The sequence below is a fragment of the Ochotona curzoniae genome, unplaced genomic scaffold (assembly GCF_017591425.1).
Source record: "Ochotona curzoniae isolate NIBS_2020 unplaced genomic scaffold, NIBS_Ocur_1.0 contig_2723, whole genome shotgun sequence".
In the NCBI taxonomy this organism is placed as follows: Eukaryota; Metazoa; Chordata; class Mammalia; order Lagomorpha; family Ochotonidae; genus Ochotona; species Ochotona curzoniae.
Window position 1 is genome coordinate 11,141,441 of NW_024465573.1, and position 22,110 is coordinate 11,163,550.

Here is a 22,110-nt window from a genome sequence, read left to right on the forward strand (position 1 = left end):
TTGCTCCAATCTTTATTTACTCTGTTAATTTGTCTGATGTGTTTCTTTTAACTTAGAATTTAAATTTGGCAAGTCATGAGAGCATGCATTGTAACCATAAAGTGACTGTTAGTCTCCTTTGTAACATTTGTTGTCTATTCATCACTACCAACATATCAGACCATCCTAATGAAGTTGGATTCTAATAAACACCTCATATTTAACACATTTGAAGCCTAATACTTACTCTATCTCTCCCTATTTATTTCTTCCCATGTTTGCAAATGACAAGCACTTTTATCCACTTATTCCGGCCCTAAATCTGAGTTCTGTTTGACTCTCGTCTCATCTCTCACTTGCCTCACCTACCCATCAACATAGCTTATTGACTGAAGTTCAAACTGTAAATACGTCTTGCCACTTCTATCACTGCCATCCTAGTTCCATTCTCTGTCATCTTTCTTCTCACCTGCAACTAGTTTCATTGTTTCTGGTCTTATTCCCTATGGTCTAGATTCCCCATAACAACCACCCTAATTTTTTTGGAGGTTTAAACTAACATTATGTTAAGCTACCACTTAGGACATCCTAACCTATATTGGATGAAATTTGCCTTTACTCCCCATCCTGCTTCTTCCTAATGATCTGTAAGGCTACAAATGATGGCCCAAGTATTTGAGTCCCTGCCACCCATAAACTAAACCCATCTGGAAATCCTGGCTCCTGCTTCAGCCTGGGCCAGCCATGGCTATTATGGGCATTTGAGAGGTAAACCAGTTGATGGACGTTTCCTCTTCCCCTCCCCCCATTCTCCCTGTACTCTACCCTATGAATACATAAATAAGGAAACCTTATTTTTAAAAAAACTAAATTATTTTTCTTAATGATAATATAACATGCAACAGGGCAATAGATAGCTAAGAGTTACAAGATACCAGACTAACAGACAAAACCACTTTCAGAAAAACAGATGTGCCCAAATACTCCAAATTGCAATCACAATTTTATCATTTTATTTGTATTTTATATTGCCCTACTTTGCCAGCTTACAAATCCTGAGAGACAGACTTGTGATATTATTAATAGGAATATAATCAAGGGCAATTCCTGTAACTAGAACAACTTAAAACTTGCCAAGCTAGATAATTGTCCAAGTATATCTGTTTAGTTATATATCTTATTCTCTTGTCACACTCCTAAAAGGGACTTAAAAGCTTTGTGTCTAAAATCAAAATTGGAATTCATTATGGCACTTTAAAAATCTCACTACCAACAACACATTCCAATTTGTTATAGTAGCCAAGTTTGTAAAAATTTTGTTTCAAGCAGTTACAGCTGGAAAAGTTATTAATTCGACTGTAAAAATGAAAACCATGATATACAAAGGCAAAAGAGGCATTTGAATAATGAATAATCTTTGCTTCGTACATTTTCCACTAAAAAACAAACAAAAACTGGTCAAAATATAGTCAGAAAAGCTTTTATGCTGAACAAAAAATTCTAGGATTTCTCCCAAGTTTTATTCATATAAACTTTAGTTGAAAAACACAACTCCAGACACGATTTCAATATCATGACCTAGTATATCCTCCCAAGAGATGGCTAGCTTAAATCTGGACTCCTTTCCAGGCCGTCTTTGCCGTTCGTCCATTTCCAGAATCTGGAAGCAAGTGAGGGCCGTTGGGAACTTGTGAAATGTAGACTTTCTAAGTAGGGCAACGGCAAAGAAGATGACAGCAGAGGAAAGGGAGAAGCATCAACAAGTGGGTGGGAGGAATGCAGGAAAGAGAAATTTGTACTTTTTTTTTTTTTTTAAGAGCTGGCGTTTGAGAATAGCGATAGTGCTCACAGGCTAGCTCAACAACAAACCCGACACTTCATTATCCAGAGACTTTATTTCAGAATCTGCCCAGTGGCATTTGCCTGCTCTGGGAACTTTGCCTCGCAATACCCCGGGTTAACAGCCTCCTGGAACGGGAGGTCCGGGGCTCTAACGAACATTTAACGGTCCCCTCGTGCCACCACGTGGCGCCCTGGGGTCGCGGGGGACGTCGGGGGCGGCCGCTGGCGCCTCCTATTGGCTCCTCGAGAGCGGCGCCCGCCCCGCCGCTCCGCCCCAGTTTCAGTCGCGAAGGACGCGGCGTCGGTTGGTTACCAAGATGGCGAAGGCTCGGGTGCCGCCGCCACCTTTGCTTTCGCCGGGCACCGTCTTCGCAGTCGCAGCCTCCGTCGCCACCACAGTCACTAGCGCCGCACCGCGGGACCCGGGGCTGCCGCGACCAAGCTGCTGGCGCTGGTGACGCGGGGCCTGAGAGAACCGAGCTGCCATGAGGGAGCAGGCGCTCGGGGCCAGCGAGGAGGCGGCGCTGAGGTGAAGGATGCTGGCCGGGAGGCCGGGAGCCAGGAGCGCCGTCGCCGGACTGGGCGCTGACTCTTCCGACCCCGGTGGCGGAGCGCCCCTCAGCCCTCGAGAGAGCGCCGGGCGTCGCCGACCTGCCGCTTACCTGTATCCTTCCAGCCCGTGGCTGCCGGGGTGGTGGCGGTGTTGGCAACGGGGCCGTGTTTTCCCCTCCCGTTCCCCAGGACCAACTGACGCAAGGTGATGCAAACCAGCAAGTCATCCTAGTGCGGGTGCCCTCCCTCCCACCATCCCATCCGTGCCCGCTCCCCGCTCGGCCCCGTTGTCCCACCCCACTCATCAACTTTGTAAAATGTTGGGGACTTTTCAAATATACCAACTGTGTATGCTGTGCGAGTTATCATTATTATTATTATTATTTTGCCTTTTAGAATTGTCACTTTCTATTCTTTCCCGTCAGATTAATCACTTCTTGATAAATGCCACTTAGAGAAATGAGAAAACAGTGAGAGGTTTTGCTATCCTGCGTTGTGACAGCAGCACAGCCGCGGTGTGTTTAGCAGGGCTGCTGGCTCCCTGGGGTGGTGTGTGTTCTCTCTGTGTGCGTCCAGGCTCGTCAGACAGCCGAGAGGAAATGAGAAGCGGGGGGTCCCGACACCCCCAGGCCGCGTTGCCTCTGACTTGACCTCAGGTTTGGTTGTTTGATGTTACTGGTGGTTTCATTTCTCTTCACAAATGAACCCCTGCTTCCCTAACCCCGTCGTCTGTTTGCATGTTTGCATCTTCTGGAATGTCCTTTTAACTTTTGGAATTTTAACAGCAAGCAAGCAAGCAAGCAAGCAATTTGTGTGGACTGTGTGCTCCCGGGCAGACTTCGTCCCAGAGAGACAGAGAGAGAGGGGTATGTGCAGAGCCTCGCCGAGGGCAAATGTCACTCCTCTGAACAAGGTGCCCTTCACCTGCCAGCCCCTCTGTATTTTCTTTCTTTGGACAGGTTTTCAAAATGATGTCCCACAATAGCAGCTTTCACTTCCTATCATCTGTTCATAATTAGCCCCACTCAGTTTGACTTTTACCCTTTCTAATCGCTAGCACTGTCCTCTCCAAGATATACACTGTGGTCTGTACACGGTTACGTTCTGCGTGCATTTGACTCTGCTGCACGGACATTTTATTTTCTTGGACACTGCACTGCTATTACACTGACACCGATTTATAATAAACTCAGAAAATAGGAGAAGCATTGTAAATCATTCTTGGACAGTGTATCATTCTATTTCACTAATTAAATGATCAAAGACTTCACTTTGTAAAGTTATAGTGCTTTTTTCATTGATACAAACACCACATACTCATACATAAATACTCATATGTATAACAAGACTTTAGAAAGTTCATATAGATGTTCATAAGAAGTTCATAAGATGCATGTCATGAATCACATAATACATGCGGTTTCTGCCTCCATGATCAAGCAACAGGGATAGTAATATCTAGGCTTAAACAAGATGGCTAGCTACTAAAACTCACCATTTTGCAGTAAGAAAGGTACAACTTCCTTTCTAGATATTACTGCACAATATGTAAGAGAAGAAGAGAAACTTTTAGCTGTTTCTGTGCTAGAAAAGAACAAGATTTTCTTCCCTTTCTGCTTCATCGTTATCAATCCTTCAAGAATACTTTACACAAATATAAATACATGTATGTGATTGTGTTGGGCATTAGTCTTGAGATAGAATGAAATCTTGTAAAAACTGCAGATAAATTATGGCCTGTGATACAAAGATGATTAAAGAGCAATATAATTGAAAAGAAATAAGTTCCCACTAGCCTAGATACAAACAACCAAAAAGTCCAAAGACATGGATTTTGACATATGTAATACCATTACTAAAACACCATAGGATACTGAAATTAATACACTTCAAATGAACAAATCATGTACAATGAAATTTACCATATGTTTGTATTATGTTTTACCAGGATGAGTCAATTTGAGGCATAAAATAATTTTATTTAAATGAACCCCATAAAAAGAATTTGAACCTGTATTTTTTGGAAAGAAAATTTTAAACAGTGTTTATTCTGGACAGGACAAATCTGTGTGTCCTGTATGCAATCTGTGACTTCAGCTACATTCCCATATATTGATGAGATACTGAATAAACTGGCAATCAAATGAGAATTTTTAAAATTTTAAATAATTCAAAACAGAATTACTGACAAATTTCATGGGTAATTAATGAAGTGGAAATCACTAAATAGGAAAACCAATCCTATTATTTTAACTTGTAATATTTTTTATTTTTTATAAAATTATATTATTACAATTTGAGAGAAGTCAAATTTTAGGTAATAACTTTCCAATGAGTTGGTGTTTAGCAAAACCAAAATGCTCATTTACTTTTTTGGGAAAACTCAGGATTCATATGACTATATTTGGTTTGGTTTTATTAGTCTCTTATGGTTGTAACCTATAGTAAAATCTACAGGAAAATAACTGTCCTCCCAAACATTCCAATTATGTTGCTATTTCATTTTTAAATTTTTTATATGTGGCCTTTTATACTGCATGTTAAGGATGCATCAAAATGTTTAATTCATCAGATTAGTTAAATGCAATCTTCTCTCCTTTTCTTATATACATGCCTAAAAGGCAGCTTGTTAGTAAGTACTCAGATACTTATCAAATTAATGAAAATATTCTGTCTCTTTATCTAAGCTCATAAATTATAAAAGCAATCCCTGCCCAAGAATTAAGATAAGCCATAAATTCTAGTAGTGACTGGGGAGGGAGTAGGGGAAATCCCAGAGCCTATGGAACTGTATCATAAAATAAAATAATAAAAAAAAAGTTCTAGTAGTGAGTCACAGTTTTTTTTTTACAGTTGGTCATATACTAAAACTAATGTGTAAACATGCCAATTTTTTCATGAAAGCATTATTACATCATTAGGATGAGTCTGTAATTTTATTTCTCTGATATCACTAATATTCAACTATAGAAAATGTAAACCATTTTTCTTAACTTGATGCTTTCATCAGTGATATGAAAATATATTTAGAGAAAAATTTAGAAGAGGAGCGCCAGATATTATTGCAACAACAAAAAATATGCCGAAATCGAGCACGTAAACATTTTGTGGATTCAAACCGGAGAAAAAAGTAAGTGATTGTATTAGATTCAGAAGCATAAGCATTCAGTCAACATTGTTTCACTGCTTCTTAAAAAAGTGATGACCATTCTCTATTTATAAAACACTGACAAGGATTCATGCAGCGTCGTAAATATTTCTGCCTGAAGTGCAACGAGAGTAAGTCCATTGTGCAGTTCACCGACTATGACCGTAGTGATCTTATCACAGAACCTCTTGCTGTACAGTGTCATCACACATCGTAAGACATATTTTTTGTTTTTTTTTTTAAATCATTTGATGAATTAAAGGACTGCCAACTAAGTCCATCATTTTATTTTTCACATCTGTGTATTGGTTTTCTAAATATGCTACCTTCATTCCTTCAATTTAAAAAATGGGAAATGTGAACAAAGTGGAGATGTATAAAGAATGATTTTATAAATAACTGCCTAAAACTATTTCGTAGTATAAGTTGGAAATTAAAACAGTAAAATTGCAAAGTATCCAATCACTACCTGGTATTTTTCAAGATTTTTTAATTGTTAGATATCTCTCAAGACAATAATTATGACACATTGTAATACTATTTTGCTGCCTTCTCCATATTTCTACAATATGTGAATTGCAGAAAACCCCTAGAGTCTACTAACAACATCATCGGTCATATGCTTCAAATCTCACTTGGGGAATAGAATTGTTTGCCTGTAATTTTTTGTGCTTGTATTTTATAGTTCTCTTTAATTAACTCTTTAATTTTCTGAGATAGTTGGAATGATTTAGTGAGGCTTGCTTTTGGTTTTGTTTGGTTTGTTTTCTGGTTTTCTCTCTTAGTTCCTGAATCTTCTGAAAGGTACATGATTGTATTCAGTAAAGATGAATAGACTTTTGAGTCAGAGACCTTAAAAAACAAACTCAGCTTTATTCACTAGAATGTTGATTTCATCTCTTTGAGCCTCAGTTTGCTCTTTTATAATTGGAATTATAAACATCTTAGTCAAGAAATTCTTATGTAGGACAAAAAACCAAAATTCTATAAAATTTCAGAATACATATGAAAACACCACAGTGTGACAGTTCCTCCTTACATTATTAATAATTTATATTCTAATCATTGACTTGATTTATGAAATAGCAGGTTTTATAAATGGAATTTTACTCATATTCTCTCATCAAATACTCATTAAATTCTAATGCGGAAAATAATAGAGGAGAAAATTTTATTTAAAAATTTTAGGAGGCAGAAAATTTTCCAATATAATTTTACTATGCTTTACTTTCCTATTACCCTAGAGTGAAATGTAAAGGCATAAAAATTTATCTTAAAACAATCATTTGTCCTTGTATTTCACCTTTTATAAATGGAGCCAAAATATCAATACATTTCTGGATTTCAGAAACTTGTCTATGGATATAGTATTTTTGGTTACCATTATCTTTCCATTTATCTATTTTTTGGAAAGAAAATGTTAAACAATATTTATTCTGAAAAGGACAAATCTGTGTGTTCTTCATGTAATCTGTAACTTCAGCTATAGTCTCAAGTACTGATGACATACTGAATGGCAATTAAATTAGCATTTTTTAAGTTCTAAATAATTCAAAGCATAATTACTGACAAATTTAATGTTTATTCTGTTCACTTAAATTATACTTATGGAGATTTTTATAAGTGTTTTGTTTTTCTTGGCCATTTGTGATTTATACTTCAACAGTGCTGTCCCCTGAATTAATCAAAGGAAAATGTTCCTAGCATCAAGAACTCTTTGTTTATTTCTACTAATTATTTAATGTGAACAGAATAGATATTTTTGAGTTTCTATTGGCCATTTTTTGCATTATATATTTTGTCACATTCTCCAGTATTCAGTGTGCTGCTTTGTAAACCAAGTAATTTTAAGATGTACATACAAAGGAAATTATTTTCTAAATAGTTTTCACTTTACTACTCAGGACTGTCATTTAGTAAATAAGTAAATGGATATTTTTTCAGACAGCATACATAGCTAATTGAATATCAATAATTCAGCAATATATAAAGGAAAAAAAGTATTTTTTAGTCTTAATTTTAGACTTAGAAAATGGCAATAATCTGATTTAATGCACCGTAATTAGGCAACAAAGTTGAAATCCTAACTCCAAACGGACTCCCAAGTTAACTCCAAAAATTTTATTATTTTAAGTGTGTTTATATAAAGAGAACAGATTTCATGTCTTTTATATATACAGTTTTAAGCACATATTGATAATTTCTACCCTACTTTCTCCCCTCCTTTCTCATTCCTTACTCTTTTTCTTGTTAGCTATTGTGATAACATACCCTCAATTTACTTTATACTCACAGGCTTAATCCTCTACTCTATAAAAAATTAAACAAGTTGAAATTAGACCACTGCTCAAAAGGAGTATTCACAGGGGCTATAAATCATAAACAAATCTCAAGATGAAAATTTCATTCATATGCATTACATTTTTGTACTTTATATATTTTTTGCACAAGTCAAAGAAATATGATACTTGTATTTGGGGTCTAGCTTACTTCACTAAGCACAACGGTCTCCAGTTGCATCCACTTTGTTGCAAAAGACTAGAAAACATGTCACCTGAAATGTTTCCTCATAGTTAAAAGACTCTTAGCATTTATCTTAATTATTTTGCAATATAAAATGAATTATTGTTAATCTGGGCACTATGCTATACAGTAGAAAACCATACTAATTCATGATAATTTTTAAGAAATATTTATTTCAATGGCAAAGTGACACAGAGAGAGAAAGAAAGAGATCTTCAGTCCTTTGGTTCATTCCTCCACTGCTGCAACAATTAGGGCTTGTCCAGGGCCAAGTCAGGGGCTAAGTACTCAATCTGGGCCTCCCAAGTGGGTGTCTGGTGCCAAAGCACTTGGGCTAACTTCTGCTGCTTTGCCAGGTACATGAGAAGGAAGCTGGACTGGATGTGGAGCAGCTGGTACTTGAATGGGGCATCCCAGTATGGGATGGGGGGTCACAAGAGTAGCTTAAGCTGTTGTGCTATACCATCATCCCTTCTACTATCTGAAACTTTGTACTTCTTAATCAGCACTTCCCTAACCCCCAGGCCACTTTTATGGCTTTCAATAGTTTGAGGAGAATTAAAATCAGTTAATCTTAAAAAGTTTCACAGAAATGGGCAATGAAGCAATCCAGTCCTAGGCTTTTCTTTGTTGAAAGGGTCCTTATTACTGATTCAGTTTCTATCTTGGTTACTGGTCTATCTAGCTTTTCTGTCTTCATTTTTCACTGTGGTTATTATGTATCCAGAAATGTACCTAGATTTCTACATTTCCCAGTCTAGCTGCTTATAGTAATTCCTTATGGAATTACTTTCTGTGGTATCTGGGTTTAATATCTTCTTTTTCATCTCAGATATTATTAATTTGGGACTTCTCCATTTTTATTGATTAGTTAGGCCAATGCTTTTACCAATTTTGTTTATATTTTTTAAAAAATTAATTTTATGAAGTGTTTCTATCCTTTATTGTGCACTGTCACTTCTCAAGACACAGAATATTTCCTCACCACAAAGATCCCTCACATTGCCCTTATAGAGCTAGACCCACTTCTGTTTTACCCCAGCACTCTTTTTTAAGGGTGAATAATATTTCTTTCTCTGTATAAGCATATGCCAAATTCTGTTTATCCATTGATAGGTCAATGGACACAGGGATTATTTTTCTATTTTTACCAGTCATAAATAATGCTACTATTAAAGCAGGTATATTGGGTCAGCCTTGTGATGCAAAGGGCTAATCCGCTGCCTGCAAGGCCAACATTCCATATTGATGCTGTTTCAAGATCCAGCTGCTCCACTTAATTCAGCTCCCTTCTCCGGAAGGTAATAGAGGTTGACCCAAATTCTTGGACACCTGCCACGCAAATGAGAGAACCTAATGAAACTCCTGGCTCCTGATTTCAGACTGGCCCATTGCCAGCTATTGTCGCCATTTGTGGAGTAAGCCAGCAGATGGAAGATCTGTCTCTTTCTTTCTCATCTTATCTGTAGCTCTACCTTTCAAATAAGTAAATAAACTTCTTTTGTAAAATAGGAAAAAGGCAAATGTATAAATTATGAACCCCTATTTTCTTTTGGCTATATTCCCAGAAGCAAAATTGCTTGATGATATAGTAATTATATGTTTAAGTTTCTGAGGAATCAGTGTGCCATTTGTTACTGTGACTGTATCATTTTACATTCCCACAAGCAGTACAAAATGATTCTAGTTTCTCCATATCCTTGCCAGCAATTGTGTTCTTTCTTTGGTGACCTTTTGGTGACATCCATCTAAATGAGTGTTCAATTATATTTCATTGTGATTTTATTTTCATTTTCCAAATTATTATTTGTGATAGTAAATATTTTTACATGTGCTTCTTGGCATTTGTATACCTAATTTGGAAAGATTTCAATTCAAGACCCTTGTCAAAGTTGTCTTGTAGACGTTTTCTATATATCCTAGATCCTTATCAGATGCTTAGTTTACAAGCATTTTCTCCCATTTCTTACGTTATTTTTTCATTTTATTGGTGGTGTCCTTTGATAAATAAAATTTTCCAGTTATTGAGTCGTTTATCTATTTTCTTCTCTATGTTTTTAGTGTCATAGCCAAAAAACCATTGCCAAATTTAGTGTGAAAAAACTTTCTCTGTTGTCTTCTGAGTTTTAGCTCTAATGTTTATATATTTGACCCATTTTGAGTCTTGTACATACTGTAAGGTAAGGGTTCAGTTTATTTTTTTGCATATGAGCATCTTTTTCTTCCAAGATTATTTGCTGAAAAGCTTGTTTTTCCTCAGAGAATGGCTTTGGCACCCTTACAGAAAATTGAATAACCATATATGAAAGGATTTATTTCAAGACTCTGTGACATTGGTATATAAGCATATCTTTGTGTTAGTACCATACTGCTTTGAATACTACAGATTTGTACTGAATTTTGAAATCAGGAAAGGTAAAACTTTGTTCTTTCTAAAAATTATTTTGGCTGTTCAGGCTTCAAGAACTTGGGCTACCTTCCCAGCATATTAGACACAGGCTGATTTCAGGGAAGAGCATTCAGTACTTGAACTACCACTCCATTATGAGCTTCTGGCATTCAAAGTAGCAGCTTAGGACACTGTGTCACAATGCCAGCCTCATCTTTCTATATAGAATACCATGTCATGTATCATTTTCAGTGCTTATTTTCTTTTCTTGCCTAGTCAGCTGGCTTAGACTTCCCGTGCAGTTAAGTCAAGTAGTGGAAGTACCTCCTTGTGATAGGATGGGACTGGGAGGTATTTTGGGACACAAAAACTATCTACCCCGCGTAGCCTTCTGCCTACCACAGGGGTTGGACCACTGAAGATCTGCTGTTTTACTTCCAGAAGTAAAGTTGTTTAGACTCGAATAATGCTCCATCCAGGGAAGGTCTCGAGCTGGATGGTTAATAGTAACCCAAAGCACTAAAAATATTAAAACAGTTCTTACCAACCATCCCCTAACCTTGTGCATTCCAAGGAGACCCTTTATTTAGAAGCTCCTCTTTGAGGGAGTTAACAAATTTGCCTTTCCATTTTTCTCATTTTCCAGCAGATAATTATTAAAATCACAGATATACACACACATATTTTCCAAGTACAAAATTAATGTTTTGAGACCAAACTGCTTATCTAGAGAACAAAAATTCTCTAGTTGACCAGGAGTAGATAAAACAGAAAAGTTAAGAAAAAAGGAATGACAAGAATGACAAGAATTATGAGAGAAGTTTATATCTTCCAGTCTTTCAAGTTAGAAATTAACATTTTTTGTATGAATAGCTTGGATTTTTATCACGATTCAAATTTGATATGACAGCTAATTTTAAACCTTTGGTCTAAAAGAAAAGGTGACACAGTAGTTCTTGTATGTCCCATTATTTATCTAATTTTCACATTACAGAAAATAGCATAGCTTCCTTAAAAGAGAATTTTTTGTTTGGTTTGGTTTGGTTTTTAGAAAAGATTTTCTTATGCAAAGCTTGGGAGATGGGAACAGCTATTCAGACCTTCCAGAAATTAGAATGGGTCTAAGTATTCTCTTGCAAGTAACCTTGAGTTACCATTCACAAAGTTATTTAAATTCGTATCAAGTACCTGTTTTTTTAAGTACAAAGTGTGAAAAGGAAGTTTATCACAGGTGTTAAGATGCTAGTTTGGACGCCCACATTCCACATCATAATGCCTGGGATCTGGTCCTGGCTTCCAACTGCACAGCCCTGCTAATGTTCACGCTGAGAGGCAGTAGCTATGAAAGTACCTGAATCCCTGCCTTCCACAAAGGAGACCCCAATGGAATACCTGGCTCCATCCTGGGGAAGGTTCAGCTCTGTGTGGATTTTTTGGAGAATGAAACAATGGGTGGAAGATCTCTCCCTTTCCCCCTTTTACTCTCTGCCTCTCAATAAATAAAAGCTATCTTTAAAATGTTCTATGTAACTTTTGAAATGTAAACATTATTTAACAAACTCATAATGTTTTGAAGCTATTTCCTTTGTTGTGATTTTTTGACTTACTGCCTATTTCTGTTATCTGCTTTATGTTTTAAACATAGAGCTTTTGAAGAAAAACGAAAAGAACAAGAAGAAAAAGAATACCAAATCAGAGAACAAATTCTTCAAGAAAGAAAACAGAAACTTGAAGAAGTTACTGAAAAATTTCAGCGTGCCCATATTCCTCTTTCTCAGCGGAGGAGAGCAGGTGCCTTTATTTGTGGATTAATATAAGAACAAAAAGTAATGTTATAGTTTGATTTTACTTGAGTGGATAATTAAATGGTATTTTAGAAACAAATTGGAAATTCAGTCTAAAAATGACCCATGTATATTTTGAGTAATAGAACTGTAACTTAATGAAAAATAGTTACTTGACTGTGGCTTAATTTGCAAACAATTTGTTGACTCTAGGAAATTCTGAAAACTCACAAATTTGAATCAACTACAGACTGGATTAGTGCTCTGTCTTTTTAAATTGATTTAGTAGAAAAAGTGGCTTATAAACATACCATTTAAGAATTGAGTTCAGGAAATCACTGTCACATTCATTCGGGTATTTTATTCACAGCTTGTTCCCAAATCATATTTGAAAAAGTAAGTCTCAGAATAATGTAAGCCAGCAATTTAAGACCTATAATCATAGTTATGAATTTAAATAAGTTTGGATGGTTCTTTGTGTCACATTTACACTAAGAGTATTGATCCTTCGTAATTAGATTATCACCATTCATCAGGGAAATGGATTCTCTTTAGAGTTCAAGTTTGAACTAACCCTTACATAGTGATAAACTGTTTTGCCTAAGTATTGTAGGGTAACTGTGAATTTTGTGGTATCTTAGAAGTCAATGACAATCGAGTATTTTAGGGAAGAAAACAGCAAAGAAAGTTTGTGCTATCAATGAGGAACTGAAGGTAGAAACGCACTTACCCTGCTTCTGAGCTTTACATTATTTGTAGCACACAATGGGAGAAAAGTAATGACTCTGCCTGAGACACCAGAGAAACAATATCCTTGAAAGACAGTTATGTTTCCACTTGAATAACAGAGGGAAGAGAATATTTCTAGAGAAATAGTAGAAATGGGATATTTTGAATACGTAAGTATACATTCAAAGGCTTTGGGGAATGAGTACAAACAGAATATCCAGTTGGTGTAGAGGTTATGCAGATCAGGGTGAGTGTCTATAATAATGCATCACCTTGAACAAATTACCTTCTTGGTTTTGCCTTGGTTTCCTCAATTGTAAAATTAAAATAGCATCTGCTTCATAGGCAATAGTGATGATTACCTTAGTTAATACTTGTAAAGTACTTGAAAATAAGATCTGTGGTGTGGACAATTAACCTGGATGTAAGGCACCAGTTAAAATATCCACATCCATCATTGAAGTATCTGTGTTCAATCTCTGCCTCAAACTTCTGTTTCCAGCTTGCTGGTAATGTAGACTCCGGTAGTCAGCAGTGAAGGTTCAAGTCATTGGGTTCTGCCTCCCACATGGGAGACCTGGGTTGACGTCACAGCTGTTGGCTTCAGCCTGCCTTAGTCCCAATCATTGCAGACATTTGGAGAGTCAACCAGTAAATGAGTGCTTACTTTTTGTCTCTGTCAAGCTCTTGATCACCACATGTCAAGCAAATGAAGGTTGTTTTTTTTTTAAGATTTATTTATTTTTATCAAAAAGGTGGTTATACAGAGAGGAGAAGAGACAGGAAGGTCTTCCATCTGATGATTCACTCCCCAAGTGGCCACAACAGCCGGTGCTGTGCCAGTCCAAAGCCAGGAGCCAGGAACTTCTTTCCAGGTCTCCCACGCATGTTTAGGGTCCCAAAGCTTTGGGTCATCCTCTACTGCTTTCCCAGGTCACAAGCAAGGAGCTGGATGGGAAGTGGGTCATCAGGGATTAGAACTGGCGCCCATATGGGATCCGGGTGCATGTAAGGCGAGGACTTTAACCATTACGCTATCGCACTGGGCCCTGGAATCCCAGTGCATGCAAGGCAAGGACTTTAATCACTATGCTATTGCGCTGGGCCCCAAACAAATGAAATTTTAAAAAGTCATAATAATAGCCTGGCATGATAGGCTAAATCCTCACCTTGCAACCACTGGGATCCCAAATGGCTGCTAGTTCATGTCCTGGCTGCTCCACTTCCCATCCAGCTCCCTGCTAGTGCCCTGGGAAAACAATGGAGCATGGCCCAAAACCTTGGGACCCTGCACCCTTGTGGGAGACCCGGAAGAGACTCCTGGCTCCTGGGTTTGGATCGGCTCAGCTCGAGCTGTTGTGGCCACATGGGGAGTGAACCAGTAGATGGAAGATCTTTCTCTCTGTCTCTCCATCTCTCTATAGATCTGACTTTCTAATAAAAATAAAACAAGTTGTTTTAAAAAGAAAAAAAAGTCATTATAGTATTCAACAAATGTTGTTTGATATTTCCATATTCTCCTCTGTCTTTATAGAGCTATCTTTAATTTGGTCAGGAATCTATCAAACTACAAAATCAAAGATAGAGGGGATTTCATGCCAGAATGGAAAACCTAAGAATTTATCAAAGATTTTTTCAGATAATTCATAGTGAAATTTTTGAGTTAACAGGTCTTTCTGAGGGATTAGATGTCAAAATTAAAATATTTAAACTACTCTAAAAGTGCTTTCTTTTCTAGAAGGTTTTAGGCAGATTTTGTATCATTGACAAATTACATACAGAGATATATTGAAAATGACATAATCTGGTTTTGTTTGTTTTCTTTATTTTTCCCTTTAGCTTTTCAAAAACCAGTTCCTCCTTTAGAAGAAGCCCTGAAACAAATTCAGGAATCTAACTTAAAATCAGAAGTAAACATTCCATTTTCCTACAGACAAACAGTGAATTGGAAGTAAGTAATTTATAGTATCATGTGTAATTATTTTTAGATATACTGCTTATATATCTCTGTAATTGTTTGTTTATATGCCTTTATTATTAATTACTCCTCACCTCTATTTTAGGACTGATAACTCTGTTTTCACAAATTACATTGAAATAGAGTATAAATTGCTGTGAGAGTTAAGTCAGAATTCCAGTTTGTTGTCTAAAAGTCTTTCACATTATAAATACTACATAATGTTCAATCATAAACTATCATCAAAACTATTATGAAATATTAGTACTATTATTAGTTCATCTTCACTGAGAGGAGAAAATTGTACTAACAGTGGTATAAATAGTAGTAAAAAGAATAACTGTGGTAGAAATGAATTTTTCATCCTAAGTCTTACCTGGATATCTCAAGAAAAAAAAGCTACAGTGTCTCCTGACTCCCTTTCAGGATGACATAAATGAATCATCTAGAAGCAAAATGGGCCAATCAGCCACAGAGCACCCTCTGGTACCTTGTGTTCTCCATTTACTTATTCCAAGTATTTGTTACTATTACTACAACACAGAACTATTTCAAGTGTTATAAGGAGATATAAAAAAGTATAGCACTGTAAAATTTTAACCCTAATGTACAATCTAAAACAGAAATGAAATAATAACTCATCAAAGTATAAAATAGTATCAAATGAGTAATGATAATATTTAACATTTACTTATACAAAGATATGTACAATTCAGGTAACAATAATGCCAGAGAACAACAGTCTAAGAAAGTACAAGCAGAGAAGGGTGTGGATAGAATGACTCTGTTGGCAGCTAAAGGATGAGAAGAGAACACTATTATGGAAATCACAAAGACAGAATCACAGAAATTGTATGAGAGGGTAGTATAGTGGAAACTAAGTGTAGCGTTTCATAACAGGGATCAAATGGCTCCTATATAAATTGATAGTGTAAAGGTGTTTTATCAATCAGAATCTTGGCAAGAAACAAGAAGCACATTGAAGAGTGAATGAGAGTGGCACAGGACAGTAGCCTGGTGGCTAAAGTCTTCGCCTTATGTGCACTGAGATCCCATACGGGCTCTGGTTCATACCCCCAGCAGCCCCCCTTCCCATCCAGCTCTCTGCTTGTAGCCTAGGGCAGCAGTCGAGGACAACCCAAAGCCTTGGGACCCTGCACCCATGTGGGAGACTTGGAAGAAGCTCTTGGCTCCAGGCTTCGGATTGGCTCAGCTCCTGCCATTGTGGCCACTTGGGGAGTGAATCTGGAGACAGTATCTTCCTCTCTGTCTCTCCTCCTCTGTATATCTGAGTTTCCAATAGAAATAAATAAGTCTTTTAAAAAATAGTGAGAGGTTAATTTAAAAAGGTTAGGAAGCAGTAACAGATACTGGCTCTCTCAGAGAACTGACAACAAAGTCAGTATTTGTAAGCAGAGATAAGCTAAAAAGAGCTATAGCTGTGGAAAAGAGCTGCTGTACAGGACTGTGGTCCTACCTGAATGAACATATCCATTGCTGAAAGACATCTAGCAGTGAGGAAGCCAGAGGAATGATTATCAAATGCCTCTTTATTCTGTTACTCTCCCATCTCCTGAAAATGCCATCCATTGGCCATATTCAGCCATAAATCAGAGGCAGGAGTAATTCGGTCTCGGGAGCACAGAGCTAAGTGGAAATTGAATCTGAAAAAAGCAAGAATATAATTTTTAGCAACATGTCCATTGTATTTACAACAAAAAAAGTCACTAGCACTTTTTGTCAGAGAAATTTCAGTGGAGTTGCAGGTGCACAAAATAGATAGCACCACTAAGAAACAAATGGTAAGAAGGAAATAGAAATATAAGAATTATGAGTCAGTTAAAGAATAATAGGACAATAGAGGAGATAAAGAACCATTTAATTTAAGATTAGAGATCTGGTATGTTTGAATGAGTGCCTATGTGATGAGCCTATGTGATTATAGTCTAGAAAGACAGAATAGGATAAAAATGTGAAATGTCTTAAGAATCTGTTCTATGCTGGATACGGGCCTTTTCTATGCCGCGCCATTTATTAGTATGAGTTACACATGTGAATGAGATCTGATTAAATTGCATTATAATACAGTCTAATGCTTCCAGTATGAAAATATACTTGTGTTCCTCTTACTGGGGACTGCCACAAAAATTAGCAAAGTGATAGAGAAGTATAAAGCAGAAGTGAGAAAATTATCTCAAAATATTAGTGAAAGAAATGTAGCAATTAAATTTTAGACATGTTCTAGAACACAGTGAATCTTTCACATGCTGCTGTTCCTTCTGTTATTTTTTTTTCAGTGTTATATGTGTTGGAAACAGTAATATTTTAAGTGGAGAAACACGATAGACATAAGGGAACATTTAACAGAGGATATAAGCTTTACCTCAAGTTTAATAGATAAGGGAAATATTCATCTCAGACAAATTTTCAGAGAGAACTTCAGATATAAAAAATAGTGTTTAAAAAGTCATAAGAGTTAAAAAACATAAAGGGCATGTTGTGTTAAGGGAACTTCAAGCAGTTCAGTTTGGCTAGTGTGTACAATGAGAACAGAGTTGTGGAAAGATAGGTTAGAGAAAAAGCCATGAATTAAGTCAATAAGAGCCTTTATAATGTATTTGTTCTAAATACAATTGTTAAAAGATCTGAAGAAATCATTAACACTTTAGAATTGCCAGTGGACAATAACAGAATAAAACTATAGATAGAAAAATCATGAAGAGTGATACTTTTTAAACAAAAATCTTGACTTTTTAGGAGGCAGAATCAATGTTTTTTGGTAATGGTTTAAGAACTGGAAAATGATTAGTAAGAATTAAGGATGTCTCCTGAGATTAGTTTTGGTCACTGAATGGATGGTGAAATGATCTATCAAAATAAGGGAGTATGAGGTGGAAGGAAAGTTTCACATTAAGTGTTCATTTTTTAGTGAAAAACACTAAAAGTCACTGTGAGAGAGTGATTGAACAGAGAATTATAAATTTTGAATTTGAGATATGGGATATTCAGGAACTAGATTCTCATGGCAAGAGATCTGGATTGTCAATATAGGTAGGTATGACTGTCAGCAATAGATTGGTGAAATTATAGCAGAACTACAGCCATGGCTCCATATGTACCAGTGATGGGCTTAAGCTAAACTAAAAAAATCAAACTCCCATAAGTTAAGTACCCATTCTTGCCTTCATTTACAGGAGGACACAAAACACTGCATGCCAAAAATGCAGCGTCCTTCACTGGGAGGCAAGCTTCATGGCAGCCAAAAAGCAATTGAGAAGCTAGTCTTTCCTGTTTCCCTACCAAGCCCCAACAAGTGACAGCTCACTTGTCAGAATATGATACTTACCATCCAGACTTAGAAAGTTAGCCCAAAGTTGAATTTGTCCTTAATGGACAAATGGAATTTGTTAACACTTTATTCTCACACGGTTATAGATAAGTTCACACGGATAATATATAAAATTACATACAGGGTACTGGTAAAGTAAGAAAAGAACATAACTCAATAATTCTGACATGTAAAGGATAGGTGAAGAAAGAAGGGCTCAAGCAAGACCATTCAAAGGATAACCAGAGAAGTAGGAAAATAATCAGTTGAACATGAGTTAAAGTCAAGAAAGAATGGTCAAGACCATATTTAGTTACTAAGTTAGTTCGTCACAAAGCAGTGCATTGAAATAGTAGGGTGAAAGCCAGATAGCAGGGGTTTAAGAACAAATGGAAATTGAGGAACGTGAAGACAGTATAATGTTAGGGTACTCAAGGAAAAGCTTGTCTGAAAAATGCATGACAGATAGGATGGGTCTTGAGGCTTACAGTAAATTCAGTCTTTTTAAATAACCCTTAAATATTTTAATATAAAAGTAATATAGGGCCCGGCGCGGTGGCGCAAGTGGTTAAGGTCCTCGCCTAGCACGCCCAGGATCCCATATGGGCGCCGGTTCTAATCCCGGCAGCTCCACTTCCCTTCCAGCTCCCTGCCTGTGGCCCGGGAAAGCAGCAGAGGAAGGCCCAAAGCTTTGGGACCCTGCACCCGTGTGGGAGACCCGGAAGAGGCTCCTGGCTTCGGATCGGCATAGCATCGACCGTTGTGCTCACTTGGGGAGTGAATCATCGGACGGAAGATCTTCCTCTCTGTCTCTCCTCTCTGTATATCCGCCTTTCCAATGAGAAAATAATAAAAATAAATCTTAAAAAAAAAGTAATATAAATTATTAAATACAGGGTTCTTCATCTTTAGATTTTTGTTTTGTACATGTTACTACTCTTTGCATGAATCAGATATATTCAGTAAAAAATAAATCAGTACAATAAATGAGAGCATGGATATTTTATTATGTTTAGTTGCTTGAAGTTTTAGAAAAGTTAAACTGTCAAAACAATTTTTACTTACCTGAAAGAAGTAAACAGAAAATCTTTCTAGGATTATTAAATAGCATATATCATCTTTTTTAAAGATTTATTTATTTTTATTACAAAGTCAGATATACAGAGAGGAGGAGAGATAGAGAGGAAGATGTTCCATCCGATGATTCACTCCCCAGGTGAGTGCAATGCCTAGTACTGCGCCGATCCGGAGCTGGGAACCACGAGCCTCTTACGGGTTTCCCACGCGGGTGCAGGGTCTCAAAGCTTTGGGCCGTCCTCGACTGCTTTCTCAGGCCACAAGCAGGGAGCTGGATGGGAAGTGGAGCTGCCAGGATTAGAACCGGTGCCCATATGGGATCCCAGCGCGTTCAAGGAGAGGACTTTAAGCTGCTAGGCCACCTGTGCCGGGCCCCATATATCATCTTTGTAAGAAGTTATTTTTATTCTGCATTAAAATACCTTAGTTTTTGCTTTATTATATATTTTTATGGCTGTAACTGCTGATGAGATCCATTTCCAGGAGACGGGTTGTGAGTATGTGTGTGTGTAAATGCATCAGAAAATTGTTATCTGGATCAGAAATGTGTACAGTTATAAAAAGTACCATGGACTTCTCTCCATAGATAGCTAACAATATTGAATAAAGTATTTGAAAGTGCTTTGTAATTTATAAAATGCTATATAAAAGTGACACATTAAAATATAAAGGATGAGTTGTTAGGTTAAAGGAAATGTTTACATTTATTGCATATATAATTAAGCTACAAATATTATTATCACTGAGATAAACTTTCAGTTGAATATAAATGTATGTTCAGGAATAAAGGAATACCAACAAAATGAGCTGTCAAAAAAGCACTATTCATTAAAGATAGTTCTAATGTAGAAATTATTAATGGTAGGTAAAATCTACCATTAAGAATGCTGGCAATGTGATCATTCAAAAGAGAAAAAAGTATAAAAAAGTATAGGACTTCTAGTGCTTAAGCAAGAAGAATCAGACACAGAAACTACTTCAGGAAATAATGAAATATAAGAATATCAACAAGAGTATAAAATTAAAAATGTTGTGGGTGATCAGTCTTCATCATAACCAGATTCTTATCAGAAAGCTGCCCTTCTGGCAGCTACAGGGTAAAAGAGGGAATAATCGCTCCTGTATTAAATACTTTAGCAGTATGATATATTAGATATCTATCTCCAATACCCATGTATTTTGGGTGAGACAGTTGATCTTGAACCACATGCTGCCCTGAGAAGTCTGGACAGAGCTGAGCACTTGTCTGTTTGATCTTTAATTGCCCTTTGCACCTGTGCTGTGCAGGAGATTTTTCCTGCCTATATTCATGTTTCACTTCTCTAAGAAGTGAAAATAAGAGCAAGGAATCAGGAAAGGGGAACCTGAGTAAGTAATGTATATTTCTCAGTCCGTGTGAAAGGACACTGATTGGTAAAAAGATCATGCCTGGATCCCAAGGGGAAGAAAATAAAATGAATTAAAATAACATGAATGATGAGAGACAACTTTAAAGCACACAAAGAAACCGTCTTAATAAGGCTCTTTCTGCCTGCCTATCCAAATGCTTTTCCACCTGCGCAGATCCATTCCTGCTTGTCCAGCTGTCTCCACACATGATCCCTATCTACCTAATCAGCTGTCTCCTCCACGGGTCCCATCGCTATCTCATCGTTCCCACATTCTTCCTAGCTACCCAACTCTTCCTCCAACCCACCAGCCTATTCATGCTTCTATTCCCTCTACTCTTCCTAAGTCTTTTATAACAGCCCCATTACCATCTCATCCAATCAAGTGTCTTCCTCATCCTCCAGTTACTTCCAGCTTTTCTAACAGTTTCCCTGGTCTGCCACTCCCTATTTCTTCTGGCCTGCCTGGCCCATCAGACCATCTACCCCACCCATCCCAAAGTTCTCCAGTCCTTCCTGAACCTGACTCACAAAACAAGTTATTTTACAAAACCTTCAGACCCAAACATTTCCTCTCAGCACAGCGTTCTACTCCAGCTACTCTGATGCCTGCCCTTGTTCGTCGTTCCCTTCCAGCTCGATTGATTTCCCCAACCCCTTTGGATTCTCTCCCTGTTTTGAAGCCTTCCTGTTTATCCAGTCACCCCCCTCATCAGCCAGTTCCCACTCTTTCTTATGTCAGTCCATTGCCTGAACATCCTGCTAGATTGAATACTTTTCAGTCAGTCCTGAAATCTCTTCCACAAGTGACGACTCTCTCAAATCAGTCCCAGATCCCTGTAGACCAGCTGCCTGCCTCAATTGTTTCCCGTCCACCACCCTGTCATTCTCCATCCTCTTCGTCTTCCTCTTCTACATCTTCTCCACTCTCTACACATTTTTCTTCCTCTTCGTCTACTCTTTCCTCTCCTTCACCTTCCTTTCTTCCTCCTCCATCCTTACCTCATTCATCTGTTTTACCTTCTGCTTTGTGTTCATCCCCTTCTCCATGCTTGCCTTCGACTTACTTAGCTTTTTCCTCCCCAGTTTCTCCTTTTTCTTCTTCGTTTCCTCCCATGCTTTCCTCTCCTGTTATTTCTACCTCCCCATCTCCTTTTTTTCCTGTCCATCCCTACAATCCTCCTAACTGGGGGAAGAAAGTAGAGAAGAGAAGAGAAGAAAGTGGAGTAGAGAAGAAAGCAATAGAGAAGAAAAAGTTGAGAGACGACAACTTTAAAGGTAAATACATGAGTTTATTAGATATTTTGTAGATGTAGCTATATTTTGCGGGGAAGGGTAACTGAACTGGAAGATTTTTGAAGAGTAGCATCTGTGAAAGCAAAAGACAAACACAAAATCTTAATGTTCAAGAACT

General features: G+C 37.3%; 1 protein-coding gene across 1 annotated transcript in view; it reads left to right on the forward strand.

The window, feature by feature from the left end:
• The first annotated feature begins 2,357 nt into the window (after nt 1-2,357).
• CEP126 (centrosomal protein 126) overlaps nt 2,358-22,110 on the forward strand; it is a 56,008-nt gene continuing 36,255 nt past the window's right edge. The window contains exons 1-4 of the mRNA XM_040977219.1: nt 2,358-2,485; nt 5,384-5,503; nt 12,079-12,224; nt 14,786-14,897. Coding sequence (XP_040833153.1) covers nt 2,358-2,485; nt 5,384-5,503; nt 12,079-12,224; nt 14,786-14,897 — 506 coding nt within the window. The remainder of the gene's footprint in view (nt 2,486-5,383; nt 5,504-12,078; nt 12,225-14,785; nt 14,898-22,110) is intronic.